This window comes from Micropterus salmoides, unplaced genomic scaffold (genome assembly GCF_014851395.1).
Source record: "Micropterus salmoides isolate LMB-PRFRI ecotype aquatic unplaced genomic scaffold, ASM1485139v1 Ms_hic_scaffold_14, whole genome shotgun sequence".
In the NCBI taxonomy this organism is placed as follows: domain Eukaryota; kingdom Metazoa; phylum Chordata; class Actinopteri; order Centrarchiformes; family Centrarchidae; genus Micropterus; species Micropterus salmoides.
The window spans coordinates 34,592,293-34,607,988 of record NW_024040485.1 but is presented as its reverse complement, the minus strand read 5'-3'; the positions used below and the strand labels follow the sequence as shown (position 1 = coordinate 34,607,988).

Genomic DNA, 15,696 nt, shown 5'->3' with positions numbered 1-15,696 from the left:
TCACTTGCAAAGATATGTTAGGTAGACTTCCAAATTATTTAAACAGGACATTTTTAACTTTACAAAGCAGTCATAGTCTCAGGTCACATAATGGGCTACAGTTCAAAGTGCCTGCTATCAGAACCAGGGCAGGTACTCAAAGTATAAAAGGGGCACATGGAACAAGGATTTAAATAGGGCTGTTCTCAAAATATTGATACAGAAATATATTGTTATGTATTCCTTGCTGATATGCGTATACTGATGCTTCTGTATTGATACATCAGCGAATGGTATGACACAGTTTTGAAAAAGAAACACAGGGAATACCCAGCTCTTGCTTTAAACACTGTGGGCTGTTGATGTTGTTGCTGGGGATGTTGCTGCTGATGCTGTTGTTGCTGCTGATACTACTGGTGGTGATCTGTGACTATCGATATTATAACAAACTTAGGAGATATTAGCTGATTAAACAAATATGTGACCATGACAAGGTGTAAAGATTGCTGACAGTATTTGGAACTGGCTCACAGTGACTGAACGGCTGTAGTGCTGCAGCCGCTGCCAAGGCTGACTGCTACGATAAAATAAGAGGGAGATGGTCACAGAGACTGCTGCACACCAAAAGCTGCAGGTAGAGGAAATAAGATACCAGGTTCAAAACTGTGTGGGAAATGATCTGAGAAGGATACAGTACTGGGAGAAAGGACGAGGTCGGCCAAGGCAGGGTTAAGAGTGATACAAATCTATAGACAGGTGTGTGCGTGTGTCTATAGGCAATATTTTGATAATGATATATTTCACTGTGACATTTGGAATTCTTTATTACATTTATTTAATCTTGCTTTAGCATATAAAAGCATTCAAAATATATTTTCATGTCTGCCATTTCCTTTTACATGTTGCTACATCCCGAACTCCCATTACCCATAAACGTGAAATAAAAACAAATTTAAAAAAACAAATAAAGGAACAATTACTAAAATAACTGACAATGAAAATAATAATAATTTGAAAACCTTTCAAAACAATTATTATATTTGATTCTATTCTGAGTTTCCACTGGTTGTCCTTTGTTCGTGGCATCCATCTATCTCTCACTTTCACTATCTCTCTTTCACTATCTCTGTCTTTCACTATCTGACTTTCACTGTCTATTTTGCTATCTCTCTCTTTTAGTATCTCTGTCTTTCACTGTCTATCTTTCACTCTCTTTCACGGTCTATTTTTCACTCTCTTTGTCTTTCACTATCTCTGTCTTTCACTATCTCTTTCACTATCTCTTTCACCTGCTCTATCTTTCACTCTCTTTCACGGTCTATTTTTCACTCTCTTTATCTTTAACTATCTCTGTCTTTCATTATCTCTTTTACTATCTCTATCTTTCACTATCTCGTTCACTATTTCTCGTTCACTATTTCTTTCATTATGTCTTTCACTATATCTTTCAATATCTCTATTTCTTTACTATCTCTTTCAGTATCTCTATTTTTAACTATTTCTCCTTCACTACCTCTTTCACTGGCTCTGTCTTTCACTATGTCTATCTTTAACTAATTCTGTCTTTCACTATCTCTTCAGTATCTCTTTCTCTATCTCTTTCACTATTTCTCATTCACTGTTTCTTTATCTCTTTCACTATCTCTTTCAATTTGTATCTTTTCCGTATCTCTTCACTATCTCTGTCTTTCACCATCTCTTCAGTATCTCTTTCACTGTTTCTGTCTTTCACTATCTCTGTCTTTCACTATCTCTTCACTATCTCTTTCAGTACCTCTATCTTTAATTATGTCTTTCACTCTCTTTTTCACGGTTTCTGTCTTTCACCATGTCTATCTTTCACTATCTCTGTCTATCTCTTTTACTTGCTCTATCTTTCACTATGTCTCTTTCTCTATCTCTTTCACTGGCTCTTTCTTTCACTATGTCTATCTTTAACTATATCTGTCTTTCACCATCTCTTTAGTATCTCTTTCACTGTTTCTGTCTTTCACTATCTCTCTTTCACTCTCTTTCACTATTTCTTTCCCTGTCTGTGTCTTTCACTATCTCTCGTTCATTATCTTTCACTTTTTCTGTCTTTCACTATCTCTTTCACTATCTCTGTGTTTCACTGTCTTTTTCACTGGCTCTGTCTTTCACTAGGTCTATGTTTCACTATCTCTTGAGTATCTCTCTTTTACTATGTCGATCTTTCACTATCTCTTTCACTATTTCTCTTTCACTGTCTCTGTCTTTCACTATCTCTTTCACTGGTTCTGTATTTCACTATCTCTCGCCCAAAGCCTTAAAGCCAACCAACCCCGTGACATTGCAGGTTATCGTACTGCACAATGGTGGCGCCCTTTCAGTGAAAGATATGACAGTTCTTCTTTTCTTTTGTCTTTTATTTGTTTACATTTGTCATGTTTCTTGTATAATTGTCGATCGTAGTGGAAATCCATTGTGTAAATGATGTAAACTTGATTGACTGCTTCATTTCCCTTTAAGGTCTCAATGCCATCATTGTTCCAAACAAGTACAGTTTTACTTGTGCTGTCCTGCTTTTGAGCAGGGACTTGTAGGTGGGAATTAAACGGACATTATGGTGAGAGGTGCAAATGGGGGTTTAGTATTACAGTCTACATATTGCTTCAAACCAGGCAGCACAGCTTAAAGCTTGCAATGGTTACAATCACCAAGCATTTCAATTGTCTGTGAAAACAATCTGCTGGAGTAGTATTGGAGATACTTTGAAAATACTATGAACATATTCAAGTTCTGTTATTTGTTTATTGTGTTTTATCTGTAGTGCTTCATTTAATGTTGCTTCTATCACCACTAAAACAAATCCTGACTATATCATAAACCACTGAAGTTTAACAGTGTGTGACTCCCTCTAGTGGACGTTGTGGAGTATTCTGTTGTCTTTGCTCCAAAGGTTTTTGTACAGAGTTTTGGTGTTTCCTGTCACTGTGGGCCGCAGAGCACAGTAGTACACAGCAGAGTCAGACAGCTGAAGCTTCTGGATCTTCAGAGGAACTGACTTATCCTTGATTGTAGCATTAAATCTGTCTTTTGTGAACTCTGCATCAAAATCTGTTGTTTTTGAGTAACTTTTCAGCATGTACTTAGGAGACTCATTTACTTCTTGTTTGTACCAGAACAAGTAGGGGTATTGGTCACTGGTCTCAAAAGTACAGCCAAGTGTAACTGTGTCTCCTTCAGCAGCAATGACATCTCCTGCTGGCTGGGTCACTCTGTCTTCTCCTTTACACTCTGGGGAAGAAGAGAACATGCAGAGGAAGAGATGGATCAATAAAGATGATTGATTAAAGGAGAACAATCAGTAGGTTTAAAGAGTTACCTAGCCAGAGAGTCAGAATCAGGATGTTTCTCAGCCAGTGGTTCATGTCTGCAGTGAGAGGGGAGGAGAGAGAGGAAGAACATTGATACTCTGATGGATCTGGGCCTTCACATCATTGGCCCTTCCTCTTCATCATCTGTTGAGGAACTCTCAACATTTACATCTCATTTACATCTCAGCTGTTTAGCTGATGCTCTTATCCAGAGCAGCTCATAATGAGGAGCTTTAACATGTGAACTTTCTGTTACAACAAAGTCTCTTTAACCACTTTTCACCCTGGTACAATTATGAGATCATCATCATCAGTCTGGAATTTGTATTTGTCTCATCAGGGATAGTGAAATGAACTGTGGAGAAGAAGACTTCCTTGTGGAGTGCCTCGCTGTAAACAGATAGCTGTTGTGTTGCCAACAGGAGTAATATTGTAACTTGTAATTAGATTGTGTTGTCAGTGTCCACTTGGTGGCGCTGTTGTTCAGTAAAAGTAAGTAAATCTTCAGAGGAGCTGTCAGGTTTTTGTACAGAGTTTTGGTGTTTCCTGTCACTGTGGGCCTCACAGCACAGTAGTACACAGCAGAGTCTGTCACTGCAGCAGAGGAGATCTGCAGATCCATTTGGGTTTTATCATCACTCACTTTAGCAGACCATCTAGAGTTTGTTGCATTTTGTGTTCCCAAGTGAAAGATGAGGAACTCTGGTGGTTTTCCTGGATGTTGTCGATACCAGAAGAATCGATCTTGACCATCAGCTTTTTTAGTAATGAAACTTTCTCAGCAGGATCTCACATACCTGTTAGAATGGATAGTAACAGTAGAGAAAGTACATAATAGTCCAATGACAGCATGTTGAATAAAGGGAATGTTTCTGCTTTGTGTATTGAACTCTGCTGAATATGGAAGTTCCTCTCTCTTCTATAGTTCACTAACAGCTTAGCTCCTCCCTCAATCTCTCCGTCTCCTCGCAGCTCTGGATTTTAACTTCTCTCAGTTTCACTTCCTCCTGTTAACAGACTGGTAGCAGCAGGTTATTCGAGCTGAAAGGTTTTTTTCTTTTAAATTTTAAAGTATAAGCATAGTTCAAAGGATGGATCATCTCTGCAAACACAAGAAGGACTCAATTTAAGTCAGCTGATAACTGAACAAAACCTCACTACAGAATCTTGTATCTAGAGTATTTATGCCGAACATCAGTGAGCATCTTAGCAAAGTTTGATTTCAAGTGGTTGACAGGATTTGAGGGGCCAACAAAAGGATCTCAGTTCTAGACTCACTCAGTTGTAGGAAGGTCCAGAACAAGTGCACTTCACATGATATGAATTTATTTCAGGATAAACCCTTGAGATGTATCATCTCATTTTCAAGGGGGTCCTGTAGCATACATGTATAGACACTAAATTAACCACACATATACAAACACAGACATACATACAAAGCAAAAACTCGCTCACCTGCCCTTACCCCCACAATTAACATAGCACATATATTAAAGTATATTGACAAATAATCAGCTGAGTGCATTAAACAACCAATACGTCATTTATCAATATGCCTTATGACAAAATGTAACATGCAGGATAACGTCACACCTCACATAGGAATGTCCAAAGAAAATCAAGATAAAGAGAATGAAGACAGAAAGAGTCATGTTCATATACATACTAATATATATTTTCTACATAAACCATTTATATGTAATACCGTTGGTATTCTTAATAACAAGAGCATGTAGTTTCAAGAAAAGAAAAAAGTGACCATTTGAATAAGCGAAATGTGGAAATAGATCTCAGGAAAAGAGGAAGGTTATTCCAGTCTTGAGGGGCCTTATATTGAAATTCTCTCCTACCAGCTACAGAAAACGACCTTGGTACCGTAAAATTTGTTGGACATTGGAGGTGTCTAAGTGAGTATGTCGAGCAATAAGGTATTAAGTGCTGTTTAAGGTATGCAGGACAAAATACAACACATGTAATGAACCAGCTGCCATGATTATTGTATTTGAAAATGTATCTGATGAGTCTCTAAAAGACTAACAAACATTTTGATCAAAACCATGAAGTCCAAGTTGACACAGGAAGTGCAGTCGTTGTTGTAATCTGCTACAGAGACTGTCCACATGGATGTTCCAGGCTAGTGAGCACTTCTCCTTTGCCGAGATAATCCATACACCTCACAGGTGTGGCATATCAAGATGCTGATCAGACAGCATGGGGAGTGCCTTAGGCTGGCCACAATAAAAGGCCACTCAAACATGTGCAGTGTCACTGTAGTGGGGGGGCTACGGTGGGCTACGGTGGGGTCCAGAAACCAGTCAGTATCTGGTGTTACCACCATTTGCCTTACGCAGTGCAACACATCTCCTTCACATAGAGTTGATCAGGTTGTTGATTGCGGCCAGTGGAATGTTGGTCCACTCCTCTTCAATGGCTGTGCGAAGTTGCAGTCAGATCGAGACCCCGCTGAGGACGACGAGCTTCCCTGAAACGGTTCCTGACAGTTTGTGCAGAAATCCTTTGGTTATGCAAACCGATTGTTGCAGCAGCTGTCCGGTTGGCTGGACTCTGACGATCTTGAAGGTGAAGATACCGGATGTGGAGGTACTGGGTTGGTGTGGTTACACGTGTTCTGCGGTTGTGAGGCCGGTTGGATGTACTGCCAAATTCTCTAAAACGCCTTTGGAGACGACTTATGGTAGAGAAATGAATATAAAATTCACGGGCAACAGCTTTGGTGGACATTCCTGCAGTCAGCATGCCGATTTGGAGTGGCCTTTTATTGTGGCCAGCCTAAGGCACACCTGTGCAATACCCATGCTGTCTGATCAGCATCTTAATATGCCACACCTGTGTGGTGGATGGATTATCTCCACAAAGCAGAAGTGCTCACTAACACAGATTTTGACAAACAACAGCAACCAGATGATGGTATGAAAGTTTCATCTTCACAATAAACAGTCAGACATTTGGGAAACAGAGTCCATCTTGATCCGGTAGTGGTTGATCCGGGATATTGATGGGGCAGGTCTCTGTGATGATGTAATAGTTAGGGTTATGGCTTCTACACTCATTTGTGTACAGGGTGAAAAGTACAGGTGAACTAACACAACCACGGGGGGCATCCATATTTAAGGTTCTAGGTTCTGACAGAGTTCCCCTAACACTGAAGAGATGTTTAAGGTTGATTCACCTTCTTAATAAGTAGATTTGGCTGTACCGTATTAAAAGCTGAACTGAAATCTAAAATAAAAGATGTGCATATGAGGTAGGATCCTCTAAGCTTAGGTAGAAAATGTAACTGGCTGCAGCAGCCGTACCTCTGTCACACCTACAGGCAAACAAGTTGATAATGACTTTCTCAAAACACTTCATATCTACTGAAGTCAAAGCAGTCACGTGATGATCACGTAGGTCCAGAGACATCTGGTAGATAGGACACCAGGGTTCTGCTGTATGATTTCAGCATCTGGTCCGGTGGTCTTCCTGGGGCAGGTGTGTGAGAACATGCTGATCAGTGGGGATTTTTGGATAGTTTGATGCAGATAATAGGGTTGGGCTGCCATTACACTACATCTGCATTCACCAGTCACACACATTCATACACTGAGCCTAAGTGCTCAAACGGAAACTTTCACACTCACTCAGGGTTCAGTATCTTGCCCAAGGACACTTCGACACGCAACCAGGGGGAGCCAGGGATTGAACCGCCGACCTTCTGATTAACGGCCAACCCGCTCTACCTCCTGAGCCACAGCCGCCCTTAATAGTCTGCCAATATTTTTACAGAGTGAAGTCTGTGTGAGAACACATGCACATAAGACGACTGCTACCTCCCCCACGCACCCGATGACATCGTCCATCCCGATGTTTGAGAGAAGTCAGCTATTTCAAACCTCTCATCAAAGTTGTTTAACTCATCGACCTTCTCACCTCATTAAAACCACAAAGACTCTTTTTAGCTGGAGCCATGTTTGTCCCACAGTGTTTTGTTGGTCATTGAAGAACAGCGGGTTTTAAATTTCTCCTCCTCCTTCCTTCTAGCCGTCCTTAATTTGGGCTTGAGTTTGTTCTGAATATTTTCATAGCCACAAGATGCTAGCTCTTAAATGCTATTTGTTTCTGAACTATGCACTTTCCATAATGTTTGTTGTTTGGTTCCATAGTTATAGACTTCTGTGTTAACACAATACAGTCCCCTCCAAAAGTATTGGAAAGAGGCAAATTCCTTTGTTTTTGTTGACATTTGGGTTCAAGATCAAAAGAAGACCAGAGTTCAGAATTTCAGCTTTTATTTCCTGGTATTCACATCTAGATGTGTTAAACAACTCAGGACAAACCACCGTTTGTATTAGACCACAGCATTCTTAGGTGAACAAAAGTAATGGAACAACTAATCTTAAAGTAAACAACATTTAATATTTGGTTGCAGAACCCTTGCTTGCAGTAACTGCCTCAAGCCTGCGACCCATCGACGTCAAACTGTGTGTTCTTCATTTGTGATGCTCTTCCAGGCTTTTACCGCAGCATTTTCCAGTTGTTTGTTTCGGGGTGTTTCTCCCTTCAGTCTCCTCTTAAGGAGGTGAAATGCAGCTCTATTGGGTTAAGGTCATGTGATTGACTTGGCCAGTCTAAAACCTTCTAAGTCCTTTGTTTTGTTGGCAGTGTGCTTTGGCTCATTGTCCTGCTGCATGATAAACTTCCTCCCCATTAGTTTCAAATCATTTCTCCGTAAACTGGCAGACAAAATGTTTCTGTCCACTTCTGAATTCATTCTGCTGCGACCATCATCAGTTCCATCATCAATAAATATTAATGAGCCTGTTCCAGAAGCAGCCATGCAGCCCAAGCCATAATCAGCAATCATGTAATTAATATTAGGAGAATTCTTAATAGAAGGGTCTTGTTCCTTCTTACTGTTATTTGAACCCATTTTCCTTTGGTAGTTAAACCCTGAATTCCCAGAATGTAATAAAGAATTAACCTTTTAAGGTGTTTATTCTTTAAAATATAGAATTAGCTTTTGTTTCAAATTTGGGAGGTTTGTTTAAGTCTCGTGTTATGAGGACATTACCTTGAAGCCGGGTAACTAAGAAAAGATTTTCAGATCTATATTTTCTCTATCCAACGAAGGTTAAAATCAAGGGCAACTGGACTTGGTTGAAGATTCTGGAAGACGTTTCGTCCCTCATCCAAAGGACTTCTTCAGTTCTGACTGACTGGCAGGGAAACTCAGCTATTTAACCTCAGTGGGGTCGTTTGCCAGGATCGTCGATACCGCTGGTTCGTTAGTGTTCCTGGTTGCTGCAACGACAGTCGTTACAGTCGTTAGGACTACCGGTGGCCAAGACTGAACGACCATCGTTGGTATCTTCACCTGAGGTCAATAGGTTACGTTTGTTGAGTTTCCTGGGAAGTGATGAAAGGACAGCATTGTAAGTGGGGGATAAGTGGTGGCGTAGACCCCCTCCCCTGTTCAATGACGGCTTCTCAACCCTGGTGTAGATGCTTCCTTGACACCTCTTTCAAACCATCCATCTTCTCTGTCTAAAATGTGCACCTGGTGGTCCTCAAACGAGTGTCCTCTGTCCTTCAGATGTAAGTAGACAGCAGAGTCTTGATCTGAGGAGTTGGCCCTTCTGTGTTGAGCCATGCGTTTGTGTAGTGGTTGTTTAGTCTCCCCAATATACAAGTCTGTGCATTCCTCACTGCATTGGACCGCATACACTAGATTGCTTTTCTTGTGTTTGGGTGTGCGGTCTTTGGGGTGTACCAGCATCTGTCTTAGTGTGTTCTTGGGTTTAAAAAACACAGGGATCTTATGTTTGTTGAAAATCCTCCTGAGTTTCTCTGATACTCCAGACACGTACGGAATCACAATGTTGTTGCGTTTAACCTTCTTTTCCTCCTCCCCTGTAGTTTTGTTCTTCTTGGATCTTGTGGCTGTTTTCACAAAGGTCCATTTAGGGTATCCACAGGCTGTAAGTGCCCCCTTCAGGTGGTTCTGGGCGCTTGTTGGTATGTTTTCCGCTCTGTGGTGCAGTGTTCTCATGACCTCATGAACTGAAGAAGTCCTTTGGATGAGGGACGAAACGTCTTCCAGTATCTTCAACCAAGTCCAGTTGCCCTTGATTTTAACCTTCGTTGGATAACTATGACCTGGATGACTGAAAATCTTCATAGATATATTTTCTCTAATTTCTTACATGTTTCTATTAAATTTTAACAAAGCTAGTAGTCTGAGGAAATTCTATCCTGTTTACAGAAAGCCTTTGTTCAACATTCACACGGTCTATTAGTTGTTGTTGTTTTTTTTCTCAGTCGCAATTCATTCCCACAAGGCTGTTTTCAATTCTCACTAAATTTTTTTTTTCATTCACAGTTCAGTCATACATCTGTAGTAAACACATTCAACAATACTGTGTATTTACTTTGCATTCACCTAGAATAGCAGCCTTAAGTAAAATAGTAAATTTTATAGTGAGTCCTATGACTCACACTCCTCTACTGTGGGTCCCAGACCCAAAAGAACTGATGCAACAGTAGGTCCCAGACCTATAAGAAATCCACTGCCCCCCAGTGATTTCTTGACTATAGTACCTTTCACACAAAGCTTTGCCGATTCACACAGCGGCCCCAGGCCCTGCTGACACGTCTGTCACGCTCACCCTGAGAGGTAGCGAGAATCGTTCCACTTCAACAGTCTACTCACCAAAAAGAGAGTGTTGCCCGCCACCAGGTTCTTTGTGGATCACAGCGGTGAGGGAGCCTCAGACACTCAGGCGTCAGGCCCTCAACGTCTCACCCGTATTTTGGAGGGGAGGTTTGAAGTCCCAGAGTCCCAGACTCTGGCTGTACGGTTTTCACCTTCAGCTCTGACAACAACACTTGTCTTTCTGTGAATCTTATTCAAGTCTTCTGCAGAAGGACTCACAGCAACACATATACGCCGTGTACATGTATGCTGGAATGAGTGAGGAGAGCTGAGTGAGCCTGTTATTTATCCAGCTTTAGGGTCAATCATATCATCCTACAGAGACACATTGTCCCTGAAGTCTGGATACCACAGAGAACAGAGATATTTGAACTGTTACGTTTACACAGATTCAGTGCCACATCACAGATGAGTCTCCCTGAGTCCAGGGTTACATGCAATATGTTTGGAATTCCCTTTACACGAGTCATGCAGCTATTTAATGTTTGGACAATCAACCTAAAAGGCAACACCTGGGCAACAAGAAACATCTGGACCTTCACATCATTGGCCCTTCCTCTTCATTATCTGTTGTCTTTTCTGTCCTTGAGTCCCAGTTTTGCTCCTCCCTTAATCCCTCACTCCTTCCTCTCACAACTCTGACAAATAGTGAGTTTGTCTCTGCTGTGGTGCTGTAATTCACTACATGACATCATTTCCATCAGTTAACAAGAAGCTGATAAGGTAAAACTGGTTGACTCTTGACAGAACATGTGAAGGTCCTGACTGAGGTCAATCTTTAGACAGACGATATACAACTATTCAATTACACATGACAGCCACATTAATTACTTATTCAATACATTACTCAAACAGTACTATTCACATTATTACATTTGTGTCACATTTTAGGACAAATCATATCATAAGAGGTCTTAAATTGAGTAAACTAGATGTTAAGCTCCAGACAGGAAGATTGTTTGCATACGTCAAATTTTCCTTTTATTGTTTCATGCTTGGTCATTACTTGGTCATCCATGAATTCTGTTCTGTTCTGTAAACAATTTAATGGACCATCATTGGTTTACAAATGTTTTAATCTCCAGATTGGATCCTGTATATTTGACCAAGGGCATCGTAGTGGGGGGTGAAAGCATTTAGCAATTATAGTCATTGCATAGAAGTAAATGTTGAAAAAAGGTTGAAATGTGTTGACATTTCGGATGACATGTGTGTTGGAGGGGGGTTTTGGGGGGTGGGGGCAGTGGGTAATGGGGGTGGGGCACAGGGACTGCTTACAGAATTTGTGCAACGACCCTGACAGATGCTGAGTCAGAGCCTTGACATCATGTGTTTTTACAGAATGGACATTTTAATTATTTACTCCTTAAGGATCAAACAGCAGTGGAGAGAAAGGACTTCCTTGGTTGAGAACTCTCAGCTATTAGGCTGCTGATAGTCTTTCTTTATATAAACACCATCCAACATCATTATCATCCTTTGTCGGAATTGATTTAAAATAACATTTCAGAACTTGTAGTATCTTCCACACGCTGCTGCTGCATTGTTTTGTTTTGTTTAATCACCAGCACCACAAATTCAGATCATAAACCACTGAAGTTTAACAGTGTGTGACTCCCTCTAGTGGACGTTGTGGAGTATTCTGTTGTCGTTGCTCCAAAGGTTTTTGTACAGAGTTTTGGTGTTTCCTGTCACTGTGGGCTGCAGAGCACAGTAGTACACAGCAGAGTCTGTCACTTTAGCTGAGATGATCTCCAGATTCACACGTTTCTCTTCTTTATTAATGTGAGCTGAGAAAACAGAATCAGCTGGATGAATCGATCCACTCTCTGTGATGTAGAGCAGGAACTCTGGTCTGGATCTCTGGTATTGTCGGTACCACTGGATACTGTAGATAGCACCCTCATATTTACAGGTCAGGTTGATGTTTCCTCCCTCTGCAACATGTTCTTCAGGACTTTCTGGCGTTATGCTGTTCATGGAACCCAAGGCTGCAAAATGAGTCATTCATGTCAGTTAGTCTTTTAAGAGCAAGTGTGGGACTCGCCTCTGGTTTAAGTCTGCTTCTGGGTAAATCCAGGAGGAGGAGATAGGTGAATCTCAGCACTCTAGCTGCAGTATGAACGTGAAGAAGCTCCGTTAAGTACAATGGAGCCAATCCATTAAGGCATTTAAAAATTAAAAGTAAGATTTTAAAATCAATCCTGTAATGAACAGGAAGCCAGTGGAGGAAGCGCAACACAGGTGTGATGTGGTCCCTCTTCTTCTTTCCTGTCAGGAAGCGGGCAGCAGCATTTTGGACTAACTGCAGGCGCTGAGTAGATGACTTGTCTAAGCCCACATATAAGGAGTTGCAGTAGTCAAGAAGTTATGAAGGCATTAATCACCCTCTCCACATCTTTAGGAGGGAGATAGGCCTTTGCCTTAGCTATAGTTCTCAACTGGAAAAAGTAGGATCTAACAGTGGCGGATATCTGTTTATCAAATTTAAACACACTATCCAATACAACACCAAGACTCCTCACAGTTGAGCGGCTGTTTGAAGTTAAAGGGCCAAGAGAATCTTCATCAAGCAGTTCAGGGTGTCCAAACACTATGATCTCTGTCTTGTCTCCGTTTAGGTTGAGGAAATTTAGGTTCATCCACGTTTTGATGTCCTTCATACAGTCAAGCAGGGGCTGCAGTGAGCCCTTTGCTTTTACATTCAGGGGCAAATAAATTTGAATATCGTCTGCAAAACAGTGGAAAGAGACCTCATGCCTCTCAAAAATGGAGGCCAGGGGCAGCAAATACAAAGAAAATAAGATGGGGCCTAAGACAGAACCTTGAGGGACACCGCAAGTAAATGGGGCTGTCTCAGAGGAATAATCACCGAGGTGGACAGAGAAGCTCCGATCAGTTAGATGGGATTGAAACCACCTAAGTGCAGTACCTTTGATTCCCACACAGTTTTCCACCCGTGACAAGAGGATTGAGTGGTCAACAGTGTCAAAGGCAGCCATGAGGTCTAAGAGCACTAGGACGGCAGAGACTCCTGAGTCAGTTAAAATCAAGTCATTAAAACTCTTAAAAGTGCTGTTTCAGTGCTGTGACAGGGTTTTAAGCCGGACTGGAACTTTTCATAAACATTATTATCAATGAAATGTCTGCAGCTGGGTAAAAACTACTTTGTCCAGGACTTTAGATAAGAGACAGTTTAGAGATGGACCTGAGAGAACAGAGGGGTTGAGATTTTCCTTTTTTAGCAGGGGCTGTGTTAAACCCAGCTTACTGGTTTAGCGGACCAGGAAACTCACAGACCAATCGCACGTGCTCCAATCGTCTCATGTGACGCTGCTCAGCCAATCAAATCTGTGCATTCCGATGCTTGCGAGTCGAGTCCGCCAGATTCACCAAAGACGTTTTGGAAACACACAGGAATTGAGGAGATGAAAGGGAAAAGAGATTTCACATGGCTTTTAATCAAGAATGTACAGATTTTTACATGTACATTCATCCCACGGGCAGTTCAAAGCCAGAATATCTCATAGAACTCCAATGCTAGCTGGACAAGCTAGAGCTCACGTTTCTCACTGAACAAGAGAAAGTAGGGAGGTGGTAGCTCTGTAAGAGGGAATGAAAGAGGAGAGGAGGTATTACAACTGTTTATTTGTTACGATGTGTTGAGTGTGTGTTATAAAATTGGTTAAGACTGCACTTCATCACTTCAAGCTACACTTTTTATTTCATTTTCTCAAAAAATTAGGCACTTTATTTTAGTTTACTTAAATTTAGAATTTATTATTAGAGTATTATTTATTATCCCTCCAGTTTGATGTGAAAACTGAATGAAATATTATTTGACAGTCCGTTGTTGACTAAATACATATGTTGATACAACTATACGTTATAGTACTGAATGATAACGCAAGTCGTCGTTTTGATGTTCCTTTGCTTCGGGAAATTTTCTCTAACTGGAGACTTTGAATTCTAATTGAATACCCCTGGTGTAGAATAATGCAGCACAGTGAGGATCCAGACTTTTCATAGAGGACACAGCATCTGTCTGTTAACAGCCTACGATACCACTGGAGATTCTCGGCTTTAACTGAATAGCTACAGGACAGAGTAACACTACGGCCCTCTGATGAGAACACTTCAGCTCTGCTGGCAGTAATATCATCTTCCAAGGTGTTACCTAGTGAGGGAAACAACATGTTAGATTCAGAGTTCTGTTCCAAAGGCAGACATCCATCATTTAAAACCAGCACTCACTGTCAGAAACACTCGTACCTACGAGAGCTGAAAAGAACAAAAGTGCAGCGAGTTTCTCCATGTTGACAGAGGAGAAATGCTGGAACTGAATGTTCAGTATGAATACGTTCTGTCAGTTGTGTTTGGTCTGATGTTCACAGCTGGAATCAAAGAGTTCTCTGCCATGAAGCAGCTCTGCAGTCAGTAGGAGGAGACTCATATTTCACAGTAGTTTCATTTCTGAAGCTCTTCATCACAGCTGGGTCTCATTCTAAATCTGCTAATGCCTCTTAATTCTGTTTTTGTTCATAAAATGGCGATAAATATTTGAACATCATGATTTTATGTTGTTTACACTTTAATTGTTTTGTCTTTTGGATATAAATTGAAGGCGTTTTAAAGCTGAAACAATTTTGAGATTCAACCTCTTGGAAACTAACACCTACTTCCAGAAAAAAAAGGCCTAAAATAACATACCTAAAATAAATCAGTAATAACTCCTCAACCATTACGCCTAGCTGCATAATTCTGGTCTCCTTTGAGGCCAGAAACTAAGGGATATGGAGAAACTGTAAATGAACCATTTGGTGGTGGTGCAGTGGATAAGACTATGCCTTTGGTGTGAGAGACCCGGGTTCAATCCCCCACTGTGACACATTCACCACTGTGTCCCTGAGAAAAGACACTTAACCCCTAGTTGCTCCAGAGGCTCTGACATGTGTAGCAATAGTAAGTCGCTTTAAATAAAAGCCTCAGCTAAATACAAATGTATTGGGAGTTTTCTTCAAAACACTATTTCTGTCCATACAACCATGTTCCAAAAAAATATAAAGCTTCCAAAACATTGAAATATTGATAAAAACAGTGAATATTGATCAACATTCCTGTGACCTAAAGCACTCCCATGCTTTACAGGCATACAAGTTGATAACAGAACCTCCTACAGGGCTGTAGGTGGGCTCGTTCTCTTCGTATTGAAGAGACGAACTGATGGTACACTGGATGTCTGTGTAGCTCATACGGGCCAGTAGAGGCCGATAATGACCATCTGTTCCAAAGCAACTCTTCTTCTCTCCTTCATTTTGATGAGAAAAGAAACCTAAAGAAGCGGCACGGTGGTATAGTGGTTAGCGCTGTCGCCTCACAGCAAGAAGGTTGCAGGCTCGAACCCGGCCCCGGCCTTTCTGTGTAGAGATGTTCTCCCCGTGTCTGCGTGGATTCTCTCCAGGTGCTCCGGCTTCCTCCCACCGTCCAAAGACATGCAGGCTAGGTTGATTGGTGACCCTATATTGTCCTTAGGTGTGAGTGTGACTGGTTGTTTGTCTATGTGTGGCCCCGTGATGGATCGGCGACCTGTCCAGGGTGTACCCTGCCTAAAGAGCTCACTGATTGTGCAATACCAAGATGGCGGGCTCTATTGACACAGAAAACAGC

General features: G+C 41.3%; 1 protein-coding gene and 1 gene segment (V, D, J or C); both read right to left on the bottom strand.

Moving 5' to 3' along the window:
- Positions 1-2,359: 2,359 nt before the first annotated feature.
- Positions 2,360-3,375, bottom strand: LOC119902825. The segment is given in 2 exon segments: positions 2,360-3,237; positions 3,326-3,375. Coding segments are annotated over 2 exon segments (426 nt in total).
- Positions 3,376-3,610: 235 nt separating this feature from the next.
- LOC119901639 lies at positions 3,611-13,031 on the bottom strand. The gene is made up of 5 exons (XM_038717210.1): positions 12,962-13,031; positions 11,737-12,020; positions 6,635-6,740; positions 3,886-4,073; positions 3,611-3,721 (listed from the first exon to the last, which is right to left on the bottom strand). Exons 1-5 carry the CDS (start codon positions 13,029-13,031, stop codon positions 3,611-3,613), a joined length of 759 nt encoding a protein of 252 aa, XP_038573138.1.
- Positions 13,032-15,696: the final 2,665 nt, after the last annotated feature.

What these genes read in the sequence shown, in the direction of transcription:
- LOC119901639 (XM_038717210.1), bottom strand. Translation starts at nt 13,031, where the DNA reads ATGGCTGCCTTTGACACTGTTGACCACTCAATCCTCTTGTCACGGGTG. An exon ending in CTGCTGTGTACTACTGTGCT is followed by an intron (nt 6,741 to 11,736) that starts CTGCAGCCCACA and finishes CCTATCTACCAG; the next exon opens with ATGTCTCTGGACCTACGTGA. An exon ending in ACTCTGCTGTGTACTACTGT is followed by an intron (nt 3,722 to 3,885) that starts GCTGTGAGGCCC and finishes GCAACACAACAG; the next exon opens with CTATCTGTTTACAGCGAGGC.